General features: G+C 39.1%; 1 protein-coding gene across 3 annotated transcripts in view; it reads right to left on the bottom strand.

Annotated features, from left to right (window-relative positions):
- wipf2a (WAS/WASL interacting protein family, member 2a) overlaps positions 1–14,328 on the bottom strand; it is an 18,820-nt gene that overhangs the window by 2,264 nt on the left and 2,228 nt on the right. The window contains exons 1-6 of one of the 3 annotated variants that reach the window (XM_008418718.2): positions 13,280–13,757; positions 7,587–7,726; positions 6,564–6,696; positions 5,534–5,632; positions 4,299–4,967; positions 2,895–3,134 (exon numbers count right to left, since the gene is read on the bottom strand). In XM_008418718.2, the coding sequence (XP_008416940.1) occupies positions 2,895–3,134; positions 4,299–4,967; positions 5,534–5,632; positions 6,564–6,696; positions 7,587–7,643 (1,198 nt within the window). In that variant the 5' untranslated portion in view covers positions 7,644–7,726; positions 13,280–13,757. Of the gene's footprint in view, positions 1–2,894; positions 3,135–4,298; positions 4,968–5,533; positions 5,633–6,563; positions 6,697–7,586; positions 7,727–13,279; positions 13,758–14,328 lie in introns of those variants that run through there. The other 2 variants (XM_008418727.1, XM_008418736.2) reach the window with 2 other exon arrangements.

Raw genomic sequence — 14,328 nt, 5'->3', positions numbered from 1 at the left:
AGGCTGGTGATTAGATCGTCAGGCTGGTGATTAGATCGTCAGGCTGGTGATTAGATCGTCAGCCTGATTAGGATGATGATTAGATTGCTGCAACGGATTCTTCCATTGTTGCAAACAATAAAGGAGGAAAACAAATGAATGACTGTTCAGTTCACTTTACAGAAAGTCTACTGTGTTTACTTAAAAAGTCCGGTTCGTTTGAAGAGGCGTGAACGCAGAATCAAACTTTGCAAAGTGAACCCTGGTCCGCCTAAAAACCCAAGGTCTGGGTTCAGTTGAAGTGAACTCTGGTGTGGTTTGAATGCATATATGAATGCCAAGCGAACTGGAGACCGCTTCAAAACCAGGAAGTGGAATACAAAACAGGGCATTGTGGGTAAATGCAACCAAAATAAATGTGAGAGTTTAACATTAGGGGGAGAAACGGCTCTTTGTCTTTTACAAAAGATCTAAAGAGAAATCCTACAACCATTAAAATCTGATGCTGCTCCATTTTTGTTTGCATTCTGTGTAGAAGAAAGTTGTGCTCAGTGTCTTCAGAGGTTTTTGTGTCGTTTCCTTCAGCAATTCTTGGTGCAGCGCCCCCACATGAGAGGAGGGGTAAAGAGGTTTTTCAAAGGGTCTGCATTGTTTGACAGTGCAGTGTGAAAGCAAACCACAGCAGCTGAGAATGTAACAAATATTGCAACTTTAGTGCCAAATTGAGGCTACCAGACTATCAGGTGTGAAAACAACCCAAGTTTCAGTAAGTATTTAGAGTTTTCTGTCCTTTAAGTGAGCTGGTCTCTGCTGCATGCTGCTCTTAAAGGGAAGTGTTTAATTCAGATCAACTCCTTATAAGCGTGTGAACACATGCTAGTACTCTAAGAATTGTCGCTGTACTCCTGATTTGTGCGAACAGCAGGAAACCAAAGCCTTGTTTGCATAGCTGAAGGAGGACATTTGACTATCCACGAATGTTCACCGCTGACAGCTTCAACACATCGAGATCACAAACAAAACAGTTCACCAGCAGAATAACTGGTTCCATTTAGAAGGCTCGCATGGACCAGTAACAGCGAGTAATGAGATGATAATAAATCAAGCTCTGAATCTGGAACAAGAACCGACTGTTCTCCGATTTTATTTTTTTTTAAGGTTTTGTTGGCTCCAGTGGCCTTTAATTGAAAGTAGTTTGACAGGAAAGAGGGTAATGAGAGAGGGGGAAGACATGCAGCAAATGTCGCCAGGCCAGGAATCGAAGCTGCGACCATTGTCACGAGGACCAAGGGCTCGATATGTGGGTTGTGCTTTGCCCCTGTACCACCACAGCACCCTGATTCAGAGCTTTAAAACTGATCTCAAAGATACTACAGCAAACTACAGAGAATAAAAGTCTGCATGCTGCCATCTTATAGTGAGTTTATAAAAACTTTACCAGGAAAAACAATGTTAGTTCAGCACTAATGTGAAGTTTAGTTCAATTCAAAAAGGGAAATTAAATGTTGTTGGAACTCAAACTATCAAAGTTTATTGAAAGAGTTGCTGCAGATACTGACTGCTACAGGAGATCTATCAGTACAGTCTAGGGGTTACACCGATTAGTCGACTAATCGATTCTTTTCTCTGCAATTACTTTTTTCTGGGCCAGTCGACTCGCAATCAAATGACAAAACAGATTTTTCCAAGGAAATGAAAGAAGGTGGACTAGGTGAGTTCGTCAGAAAGCTCAAATTGTATAAAAATGTAAATAATTTAACAAAGAGAAACTGTAAATTACAGCATTGGCAGCTTTACGCTCTTATAAAAATATGGTTTGACTACATCTGGAAACTAAGTCCAAGCTTCATCCTGAGGGTCAGATAGAGGCGATCTCGGCCGCCGTCTGCATGTCGGTTCAGAGAGCCGCTGCTGAGTCAGCAGAGCTTCCTGCTGCGCATCGGGCGGAAAAGCAGCAGGTGGTTTCGTTGAATTCAACTGTAACCAAACGGGATCCGTTCATAATACGTTTGGTTTGTGATGTTCCAAAAGCGCCATTGTGGTCAGTGTGATAATTTGACTCCTATACGAGTAGCTATCCAGAGATCATCAGTATCAGCCGGTGTTTGGAAAAAAAAAAAGTCAGACCCGACTTTGTGCAACGAACATTTCTCTGCTGCTCACGAAGAATGATTTATTTATTGCTCTTTTAATTCTGCATAATAGACTTAGTAAAAGCGGGAGAAGGGGAGGTGTCAATATTTGCAGTAAAAATAGCTGATAAAGCCTCCAAGTAGTTGTGAAGGGGTTTTGCGCTTACGTCACTATGACGTCACCACGACGTTTATTTGTTATAGTTGTTTTTATACAGCAGTAAGAGTCGTAGCAAAGACGGGTCAGAGTCTGTTTGGTGAAACGCTTGGAAGCACAGCTGGTCAGTATGTGAACCAAAACATGCATTAAAAGACACCAACAGGTCCAGTGTCTATTTTTTATTCAGTGCAAACAATTTAATTAGGACAAAATAATCGAAGTCCAAAAACTTTATATTTATTTTAATTGCATCGTTTATGTTCTTTTTAATTATTTTTTAAGATTTTATCATTGGTGGTTAGGTATTGTTAAAAATCTCTTACAATAAGACATCATTACTTAGTCATATTTTCAACTTTCTGTCAACTTTAAAAAAAATTTTAATTCAAAAACACAATGGGCCGTTGGATGACCGTCCTAGCGACTCTTAGCTAGTTTTCTGGGTGAAACCTTGGTTATGAAATACTTAAATCATGATGCAGCCATGTTTTGTTTCTACATGTCATTTTATAAAGGACATAACATGCTTATGTTACTTTACCCATTACATAATACTTACTAAATGAGCAAAGTAGATTAAATTATGGTAATAATTTGTGCCAGTAGGTGGCGTTTGTACTCACCCATGATGGATTTGGAGGGGGGACCCGTGGAGTGGCCGTTCCTGAAAGGTGGAGGAGGAGGAGGAGGTCCAGCCGGGGTCCGGGAGGATGAGGAAGACAAGATGGGCGATGGCGAGGGGGGCGGCGGGGGTTTCACCCGGCCGTGTTGTTCTGAAACTCCAGTACTATGGCCGCGGTACGGGGGCGGCGGAGGAGCGTCTCTTCCACCATTACGAGAATTGGAAGGAGGCAACTGAGGGGCTGAGGTGAAAACACAAATTTAACTTTTAGAAAGGAGCTGATTAAACTCCAACAAGTTCATAGTTTAGCTTAAAAACATGTTGCTATATAATAAAATGCAATAATCCAGAAACATTTCGGAAAAGACAATAAACAAATCAGAAGATTGGTTGCTTAGCAACATGCGTAGCCTAGCAACATGTGAGGTTTAGATAACAGTTGAGAGACCACACACACACGTTTTACTTTAAAAATCAAAGCCTTTGTAAGTAATTTTCAGGTAGTTTTCCTTTTCAAAGCAGTCTGAACGCCCCAATTCAGATCTTTTCACCCACTTCCAGAGATATTAGAAAAAGTACATCCGAACTTTTCCCCCTCCCAATCATATCTACCTCAACAAAAGTAAAAAAAATAAAATAAAAAATAAATCTGTTTCTGTCTTCTGCTCTCCTGTCAGAGAGATTAGACCAATTAACTTAAATGATTGACTTGACTGCCCATTTGCATGTTTATGCTTCTTTTAACAGTGATAGCAAAGACAGGCTAAAGAGACGATTTGGTAAAACGGATGGAAGCGCAGTTGGTCAGTATGTAAAAAAATAAACAAAAGTTCACTGTTCACTGTAAAAACTGCCTGTTTTCCATGCCAACAAGAAACAGGTCACAGATTTAGGATTAAAAAAATCTGAACACTTAAATTAGGACGAAACAACTAAAGTGCAAAAATTTTATCATAATTTTAAATGCTTTGTTTTTTAATGTTGACCTTATTTAAGACTCTATAGTTGTTGTTCAGGTATCGTTAATCTCTTCCAACAACACATAACCTCAGAGTCGTAGTCAACCTTCCTGTCAACATTAAACATTTCCTTAAGGTTTGTTGGCTCTAGAGGCCTTTACTTCAGTTGTCAGACAGGAAGACGGGTTATGAGAGCGAAGGAAGACATGCAGCAAAGGTCATCAGGCCGGGACTTGACCCTGTGACAGGAACGTCGAGGACTAAGGCCTCCATGCTTCGGTCGCACTTTTCCCCTGCACCACCGCCGCTGCGTCTCAACTTTAAACACTTTTTAACTATAAAACCCCAGGCGCCGGTGGATGACTGCACTAGCGCCTCTTAGCCAGTTTTCTGGGAACCTTTGTGCACCCGGAGTAAATATATTTGACTTGTTGAGAAGTTGCTACCTGTTTTGCGTGGTGGTTCTCTGGCTGGCGGTGGCGGTCTGCTGACCTGCTGGGAGGAAGAAGGCGGCACCATTGGCGGCGGCGGGGCGTGGTTACGACCTTGGCCGCCGCCGCCTCCTCCTCCTCCTGACGTTTGTTTTTTGCGTAGCGAGTTTTTTCTCTGAGGAAGCTCTGGAGCCCCGCCGCCGTCTACCTGCGACGGCCCGTTGGCGGTGCCGCTCGGCCGGTAGGGCGGAGGAGGCGGTGGCATCGACGAGCCGCCGCTTGGCGGTTTGCTGGAGGAATGATTCGACTTGACGTTGCTGCTTGAGGAAGAGGAGGAGGAGGAAGAGCCTCGGCTGGGTGTTGGAGGAAGAACTTTGTCTCTATTGTAGGACGGACCTTTCTGGTTTGGGGTGGGAGGAGCGTTGCCACGGCTACCTTTGCTGAAGGGGGGAGGAGGAGGAGGAGCAGAGGTGCTGTGCTTCATCCCGCCGCTGGAAGAACTGTTGCCGGCGGGGCGGCTGATGTCCGGCAGCGAGGGGCGGTGGGACCGCTGGTGGTCCGATGAAGACGGCTTGTTGGCCGGGGTGGGCGAGGTGGAGCGACCGCTGGGGGGGCGAGGAGCTGCGGGTCGTGACCCCGGGGGTCGAAGGGCAGATCTGCCGACTGAACCAAAAGCTGGACCATCTGGATTAGAGAGATTAGAGTTCGACTTCATGAAATGGAGCTTTACACGAGATACCGACAGAGATGCAGAGGTTTGATACGGCACAGAAAAAACACCAAGTATTCAGATCAGTTTCACTTTATTTTGGTAAATGATCACCAAGAATCTTTAGTCCAGTTCATCAATATTTCAGTACCCTTGAAATAAGACAAAACTAACTTAAAGGTACTTTTCAGTAAAACATAGGAGCTTTTTTTAAACTCAGTGATTTATTTATATTGATGAAGCTACTAATTCTATTGGGATTATTATTTTACTTCCTGCTATAAGTGAAATAATCTGCCAGTGAAAAGTTACTAGTCATTTTGTCCAAAGATGTATCAAACTCTATAATCCATCATATTATTAGTAAATTACAGATTCTCATACATAAATCAGCTCTGAAAGTGTTAATTAAAAACAGCTTTTTTAGTTTAAAGTTGTAACAGAGCATGAAGACATTCAATGTGATCTTCAGCTTTAATTTACACAGATTATCTGGGAAAACTCCGCAGCCTGCATAGGAAACATCAGAAATGGATTTTACCTCCAACTGGACGTAATTTTGGAACGCCTCCTTGGAAAAGCGCTCCCATTCCAACCGGGCCTCCACCTCCTCCGCCACCTCCGCCTCCTCCTCCAGGTTCTGGTAAAAAGATGCAGTAAAAACACATTAAAGCTATTATTAAAGTATTTCTATGAATATCAAACTCTATGATGAATATTTACAGGTGAACAAAAACATTTGCAGTCAGTGTTTCCATGCATTTTGGGTGATGAGGTCATGAGTGGACGGCGTCAGATCAGGAATGTAAGGATGCATTCAGATACGAATTAGCCAGCCACATTTGTTTATTAGTATTCTGTTTGCATATCCAGGAAGCTTTATTGCCGGGAAGACTGCAGTGGAGTGCTTGTTTGGCCAAATGTGGAGTGAAGGGACCTTTAAAATGCACATTTCTCCTCATGTATCGAACATAAAGTGCTCCACTCTTAAGCTGCTTTGGTTCTGGACCGATTGTGGAAACTCCACATGGGTTTGTCGTTTCAGGAATCGCCACAGGTTTATGACAGAACCATTTTGTGAAAGAGACGTTTGACACCTTCCACCCGAATCAGATAATTATCTTTAAATCCTGTGAGATCAAATTTTATTTGATTCAGGTATGCAGGATCAGGAATCCATTTTACGCTACATTCACATACAAATGAAAACCCAAATCCGGCTTTTTCAAAGCAGTCTGAACGACCCAGTTCAGATCCATTTTGAACAGAGAATGTAGCTGAACAGAAAGAAAAACCAGTGCACTTGGCTACATTTACTTTTTCAGGGTTAATATCTTATTTAGTAGAAATTATTAAAGTAGTCCAGGCAGCTAAATTAGTTGGTTTTTTTTAGGGTAAAAAAAACAGATGACAGGATGGCATAAGCTAAATGCTAATTTCCACACAGAACAGATCACAACTGATCAGTCAGCAAGCATGCAGAGACATTTTAACATCTTTGGTAAATAGGTAACTGGAGTCTAAAGGGGTCTACCAGTCAGAGAAAAGGATGCAGCCTCAGTGCTACTCACTGTCCAGTACTGGAGCGCTGCGGTCACTGACTTCAGTGACCTTCTTCAGCTTGGCTCCTTTGCAGATGTCCGACAGCAGGGCTCCACGGCCTTTCGTCTCAGACGAACTCAGCTTCGGAGGAGTAGTGTTGGCCTGGGGAACATGTTAAAGGGGGACTTATAATGCAAAATTCACATTTTACATCATTTTAAACTTTCATTTGGGTCTCCACTGCTTCTAAAAACAACCCAGCTGGTCTCTGGCAATACGTTCACATCTATTGGTGTCTGGAAAACTCGTCAAAAACCTCCTGACTGTTCAGTCACATTTGACGAGAGCAGCGCTGTTACCTAGCAATCCAAGCTGAGCTCCAGCACGTTTGGTCAGCTGGTTTTACTTTGCAGCACTGTACAATGGCTGCTGGAAAAGACGACTGTTTTGTTGTAGACTTACCATCCAGAAACTGCTTGCTGCATTCTTGTTGGTTGTGCAGGAGGCTCTACTTTTCAAAGATGCATTGTTGTATAATTTAGCATTTGTTTGCAGCCATTTTCACAAGCGAGTGTAAACATTAAGTTAGGGGGCGTGGCCAGAAGTAGCTTATTTGAATTTAATGTGACACAACACCTTAACATATCTGAAAATAGGCAGAACTGACCAGACTGCAATCTTATTATCAGAGAATGATTTTGTGCAAAAAAGCAATAAACGTGTTCAAAGAAGCATAATAGGCCAGCTTTAACAGTCACAATATCATATTTCTGTTTCCTTCATTATTTCCTCGAGCAGAAAGTCTGTCGACGAGACCTGAATTGGTACAAATGGGCAACTTAATCTTGTTTTTGTTTTTTTAGACTACAAAACATATCAGATTTCCTTTTTCTCTGCCTGTTAAGAAACTAAACCAAGCGCATTTCTGAAAAACATTCTTTTAATGATTGACTGCAAGTGTGTTGTCGTAGCAGAACCAGCCATAAATTCACTTTGATTGCAAGCTAGCAGTAAAAAAGAAAATTTATATGGTGCTAGTTCCAGTCACTCACCTGATTAAAGGTTGGGGGAGGTGGGGGTCCAGGTGGAGGGGGAGGAGGAATCGGCATCCTGTCCCGCTACTGGCAACTCTCTCTGGGGGTCAAAGGCCAATGGAGTTACTGTCTTCTGAATGACGGCATGCACCGACTCTCTGGGAAACAAAAAAATACACGTTTAAACTTACAAAGTTAAAGTTTAGACAATTATTCAACCCTGAAGCTGGAAACCTGTTAAGCACAGGTTTTCCAATGCCTAACAGAATTTATAATCAGCCAATCACATCGCAGTAACTCAATGCGCTTAGCCGTCCAGGCGTGGTGAAGACACCATCTTGAAGTTTAAAGCGGGGGAAAAATTGACTATCTAATTTACTGGTTGATAAATTTGCTAATTGTGGAGAAACAATGGACCATTACAGGAAATCCGTTTATCTGTCATCATCAGTAGTCATGCTAACTGGCCTTAGCATTCGTAACATGCTATGCTAGCAGCAGCGTAGCAGAGCAATATGGAGGGAGGAGAGAGTGATTGACAGCACTGAGAACCGCCTCCTGGCTCTGATTGGTTGTTTCTAGATGGCAGAGGAACTCGGTTTTCTCAGACTATCTGTTTCGTACCGTCACGACGTGGTGATACTTTCAACAAACGTGTAAAGAAATGTTGATAAAAGTTACTTTAAATAACTGAGCGTAGCATTTTAGAAGCCAACTATGTTCTGGGGTTTACATGCAATCATCTAAAGGTTACAACAGGTGATCACAATAATAAAATAAAACAGAGCATAAGTAGAAGGGGCTAAAAAGTTTTTCTGATGTCAAAAGTCAGACATGAATGAACAGATATTCAAGAGCAGTCTACAGAAGTTATGCTGTAAACAATTACAAAAGTCCAAACTAACAATCAGAATAGAGGAAAAATGGATTTAAAGGGGCGGCATCACATATTTTCCAGGCAAGCCGTCCTTGCAGTTGCATAAAACTGCGTCCATTTGTTTACATTTGATTGTAAACAAATAGAGTGGATAACTCAGGAACAACTGCACCACTGTTTACTTTCCTGTTAATGTTACTCTGCATCCTGCATTCCCTTATTTTATTTCATCCAATTCAAAGTTCATTCAAAGTAAAACAACATGGTTTGTTTGCACCTGCAAGTTTGCTCACAACATGTTTACCTGTGTGCAGGTATTGCAACACGTCACTGAACCAACACTGTAACCGGAGAGCAGCTAAGATGGCAGAAATGTGACAAATATATCAGTTCTCTGGAAGAAACACTCCCATTATTCCTGAAGAAGAAATAAGTTTACACTCACGCCAAACTTCAAGCAATCTCCTCAAAACTATCAAAATAATGTTGAATAGTTAAAAAAACAGATAATGTTCTCTGCAAAATGTTATATGCTTAGCATAAATATCAAGCTCACAATGCAACCAATAAAAATGCATTTCTTAATCAAAATTTAACAATTTATTTGTTCCTGTTAGTTTATATTTGTGCCGCAGAAAAAAGATTATCTGTAGTCGCATCATACACATTATTTTTATTTTATTAAAAATAAAAGTAAAAATAAAGAAAATGTGGAAATTTCTGATATTAATCTCAATAAGTCTGAGTTCCAGAAAATGTTAAACTTTTCAAACTCAGGGATATTTCTTTTCTAGGACATTACTGAGATTTATCGCAAAATTTCTGAAATTCTTCCAGAAAATTTTTCACTTTTCAAACTCATTAATTTCCACCATTTTCTAGAAAATTTCAATAATTTTTTGGCAGAAGTGTCCTTTTTTATTTCCCATCTGCAGTGGCCCTCATCCACCATCATACATAAACATTCCCAGTGGTACCAATGCTAAGCTAAGCCAGTTTAACTTGTACTCCTTCGTTATCTTCTGGAAACTGAATGTGTTTTGACGAGTCGAATCACTTCCTGCTGCCCTTCTTTCACATTTTCCAGTGATGAACGACCGTCATTCCTACCACCAGGATAATAAAGCGTCTCTGTGATGGACTTCAAAGCATTTTCACTCCTGCTTTTCATACCACAAAAATAACGTCATGATTCTCGTCCCACCAGCTTTACTTTCCATACAAAACACACGAGAGACAGACGTGAAGCAGAGTCTAGGCAACCGTGTCGCCATGGAGGCGGAAATTTATAAAAACCACAAAATTAGATTGTGGGTCATCACATAAACAAAGATGAGTAAAAAAAAATGTTGCATTCAAATTTCTCAATGATTAGCAAATGAAGACACAGGAAATGATCAGCCATGTTGTATTATTTGGAAGATCAAGGCCAAACACATGCAAAATAATTATTATAAATCCATATTATGTGGATTGTTTTAGTCTCAACTTTACGGGAGAGGATTATGGCCTCTTCCGAAAAATCTGACTTTAATCTAGAAATTCTGATTTTAAAAAAGTCATAATTCAGACAGAGATTAACACCAGAGTTCATAGACTGAAGTCAGAATTTAGGAACTCTTAAGTCAAAGGGAAAAATATATATAATTATGATAAAAAGTCAGAACTGAGATATTAATTCAGGATTATTACTTTAATCTCAGAACTATTGGGGAAAACGTAATTCTGAGAAACAGAACTCAGAGATTAAAGTAAGAAAAACTAGCAAAAATTTATAAAAACCAACTAAATTAGTCAAAAATAAAAATAAAATTAAATAAAAATCCCAAAACTCTTCTAACCCTGTCATGGTGATTTAGATGCCACATGCTACTTTAAATATGAACATTCAGACGCGATGAAAGTATCTAGCAGAGTGATGGTGCAACGTGTCTGAGGTCACTGGATCTCCCCAAACCAGTTTAGGCCTTAAACTGGTTCATGCCTGCAGCGCTGGTCCCTCCCTCACCCTGACGGCGCGTGGCTGTGGGGTTTCTCCAAGAAACGCTGCAGGAATCTCACCAGTCAAGTCCAGTCGGTGAGGTGGTGTAAACGGAAAGGCACAGCAGCAGGAACGTCGGGGTCAGGGATGATGGGGGCATTTTACAAACCAACTCACTCAGAGCTGTGAAAGCACTGGATTAAGTGGATTAAGATTAATCCCTTTGATCATTTCACATGAAAAGCATCTGAGGTTTGAGTCTGGCTTCAGACTTTTGACGCACAGCATACGTTAATTATGTTAAACTTAATGTGCGGCATATCTTTCACACCTGAGTAAAGACCTGATTAGAGCTGAAAACAATCAGATTAATCGTGAACGACTGATTATTAAAATCATTGTAAACTAATTTAGTATACACACTTGGCCTTTGCTGGAAAAACTAAAATATTCAGAGCAATAATTAAGTCAAAACTGTACAAAAATATTTTTGAAATGCTCATTATTTAAAAAAGGAACTGAATGGTTTATTTTAGTGATGCAGAATATATCGGCATCGGTCAGTATTAGTAATTTTTAACATATTGGTGTCGATCTGGTAAATAAAACCAGGCCAACATTAACAACAAATATTTGTTTTCATCTTGTTGACATTTGTTTTTGGTCGTTTCCTTTCTCAATTTGTTTAAACGGTACAAAAATATAAATATAATATTGGTAAATATAACAGCAGTATTAAAATCGGATATCAGTTTTCATATCGGTGAATCCCTAGTTGATTTGCATCTTTTTTAAACAATATTATAATCTTTTTATAATATTGAAGAAAGAAAAAGTAAAGTGGGTAAGCGAAAAATCTGTAGAATGTGCTTATTAAAATAATTGGTAATCCTCAGAAAAATATATTGTTTATTGTCGTAACAATAGCTACTCATCCTCTTTATGATGAGTCCACATAATAAAAAAGCATTTATTACAAAAACAGTTACACACACTTAACATAATATTAGAAAATAGCATATTACTAAAATAGTAGTTAGTTGCAGCCCTAGACTTGAATACATGTCGTTTCTGAAGATGTTTTTAATGCTGTACAAAAAAAAAATCCTAGATTTAGTTTATTTTTTTCAAAATGTTTGAATTTTAAATAGTTCAGATGATGGCATTGAATGCAGCTCTATCACTACAGCTATATTATAACACCGCCGAGGTGTTATAATATAGTTTTGCTCCTTCAGTGACTGTACAGCAATTGAATTGTATTATATTTATCTGTATTTAATACTATTTGAGAAATAGCATCAATAATCTATATATTTGGGTTGAAGCAACTGTGTTGGATTCGTTAAGCGCCTAATGAATCTAATTAGCATCATACCTAAATTTACACTAATGGAGTGTTTGAACTTATAATGTACAAATTATTTAACATGTTTGACTGTGAAAACATCAGCAAAAACATTTTTTTTACAACTGGATATAAATTTAGGTTTTACGTGGTTGGAAAAAGGTAAGTATATACATTTATTTTACTTTAGAGCAGCACTATAACATTTTTACTCAAGTAAACATAAAAAGTAGTTGTTCACAAAATTACTCAAGAGTAAAAATATTCTGTTGAAACGGTACTGAAGTATCAAGTAGCTGATCAAAACATTTAATATTCTAAAATGCCAGACAGACAAAAAAATGGCTATGTGCAAATAATTACAAAATAACCCATTTTAAGCAGAAGAAACACTTCTGCAGGTATTTCAGGTATTCTTTTTTCAAGATAAAGCTTATAAATTAACACTTACAGTAGGTACTCGTATACAAATATGAGCAGGGTAAAAGTACATTGAGTAATAAAGTGTATAACTTACATTATTTAGGTGTCATAAGACAGAAAACAAAATCAGAACAATAAAGAGATCTCACTTAGTCATAAACTGGTCTTTTTAATTAAAACAAGTTTGATCTTCATCTAGTGAAGTTAATAGCAGAGTATCCAGAAATTTCACTGGAACACCAGTGAAATTTACTCAACTAAATGTAACCGATTACACGCAACTAGTTACTACCAACCTCTGAAATTCAGCTTTAGAGGAGGAAGTAGGATGCTTCTGTGGTCAAGGAAATAAACTGAGCTACAGTGTAAAAGAACTGTTTATTCAGGCCAAAACTAGACTGATTCCCCATATTCAATATTAACATAATATAATAAAGGGCTCACATTAACCATTTCACTAATTTAAGGATTAACAATAACAGAGGTAAAAACTAAAAGTGACTCAAAGTAGTTTCTTAAATTAAATGACTGCTTCTAAATAAAAAATATGTCAGTTAAACTGATTTAACATCAATCCACCATTTAACATTTATAATCAACACAGGAGATCATTTTAGAGAGCTGTTCATATACAACAAGTCACCGGATACAAAAGTAAAACACATACATGACTGTGGGGCAGTTACGACTTCAACGCCACAGGTAAGACCTTTCGATGTAGTTGTTAATCACTTTTTGAAAATTATTCTCATTTTACTTATTGGGTTTTATTCATAAATGGCTCGACAAGAAGAATGGAGGTTAATTTTCCAGGACCAGGAATCGAACCAGGGACAGCTGCCTCGAGGACTGATCCACCTGATTCCAAACAATGACGTATTTTATATGTGAAGCTTTTAGCGTATGTAACCTGCTGACTATGGTTTCCAGAATTAAAAAACACCGAGTTCCGGGCAAGCAGAAACGTGTAATCTGTGACAGAAACTTTAGTCAGGCCGAGACAGGTTGCATAGCCGCTCCCAGACATGGCAACAACATACCTGGCCGAAACTCAGGAGGACTGAAGCCAAACATTTACTCACCGGAGCTTCGGTACTCTCGTTTGCCCAAACAACATGAATGGAAAGTGCTGGCGTGGCAGTCTCTTGTTGAAGCAGTATGGCAAAAATAAACAAACAAAAAAAGAAACAGCTCGAGGGAGGCTGCTAGCAGGTCGCAGTAGTGTGGCTTAACGCCGCCGAAGAAATTCACAGGTTAGCCGGGGCTAACGTTAGCGACTAGCTGTTAGCACAGAGCTGTTTACTTCAAAGCTGTCAGTGTCAACCCGGTTCGGCTACCTACAGTCACTGCCCGAGTAGGACACCTCTGCGTGTTGCCATATAAAACAAACTACTGGGCCTCTTTTCAACGTTTCTGGTTGTCACGGCAGACTTTACCCGCACTACTGACCTACAAGCAGAGCCATAGTGTCCGCTGCTGTCGGTCCCTTCCTTCCCAGAAACCAGGAAGTGGGATGAACTGCGCAAAATGGAGGCCTTTCAGCGCAACCAGTGCCTTTAAAAAGAGAATTACGACACTCTTTGAACTGGCCTTCACAGGGTCACGTTGTTCATCTTTTCTACAACACTGAGCTAATTATGAAATTAAAAAATTTAATGTATTAAGATAATTATTATTAAACATAACATTTAATTTCCCTTTGGGTTTAATAAGGTATTTCTGAATTATTCCCCTTTCAATTGATTTTTTTATTCTATTTTCATTAAAATCCCCCAAACTAATGCTAAATGGTTTTATTTATAATAAATATGCTAACTCTTCTGGCTGTAAGATTCATACTTGTAAATTTTATATTCACAAAGTTGGGTAGTAAATATAATTTACTCAATTATATTTACTTGAGTAAATTTGAGAAAAAACATACTTTTAGGAGTATTTTTCGATGTTGCACAATTGAAGTATTACTACTCTTACTTGAGTAAAATTTCTGGATTCTCTACCCAATGTGAGTAACTTCACTGAATGAAGAATGGACATGTTTAACCAAAAATTCACCAGACAGACACACGCCTGCAGTTTTTGTTAAACTTTTGTATGTTTTTTTTTAAGAAACAGATTTTTTTTTTTTTGG

Source organism: Poecilia reticulata, linkage group LG1 (genome assembly GCF_000633615.1).
Source record: "Poecilia reticulata strain Guanapo linkage group LG1, Guppy_female_1.0+MT, whole genome shotgun sequence".
NCBI classification, from domain to species: domain Eukaryota; kingdom Metazoa; phylum Chordata; class Actinopteri; order Cyprinodontiformes; family Poeciliidae; genus Poecilia; species Poecilia reticulata.
Note: the sequence above shows the minus strand (reverse complement) of the source record. Positions and strands in the feature narration are given on the sequence as shown.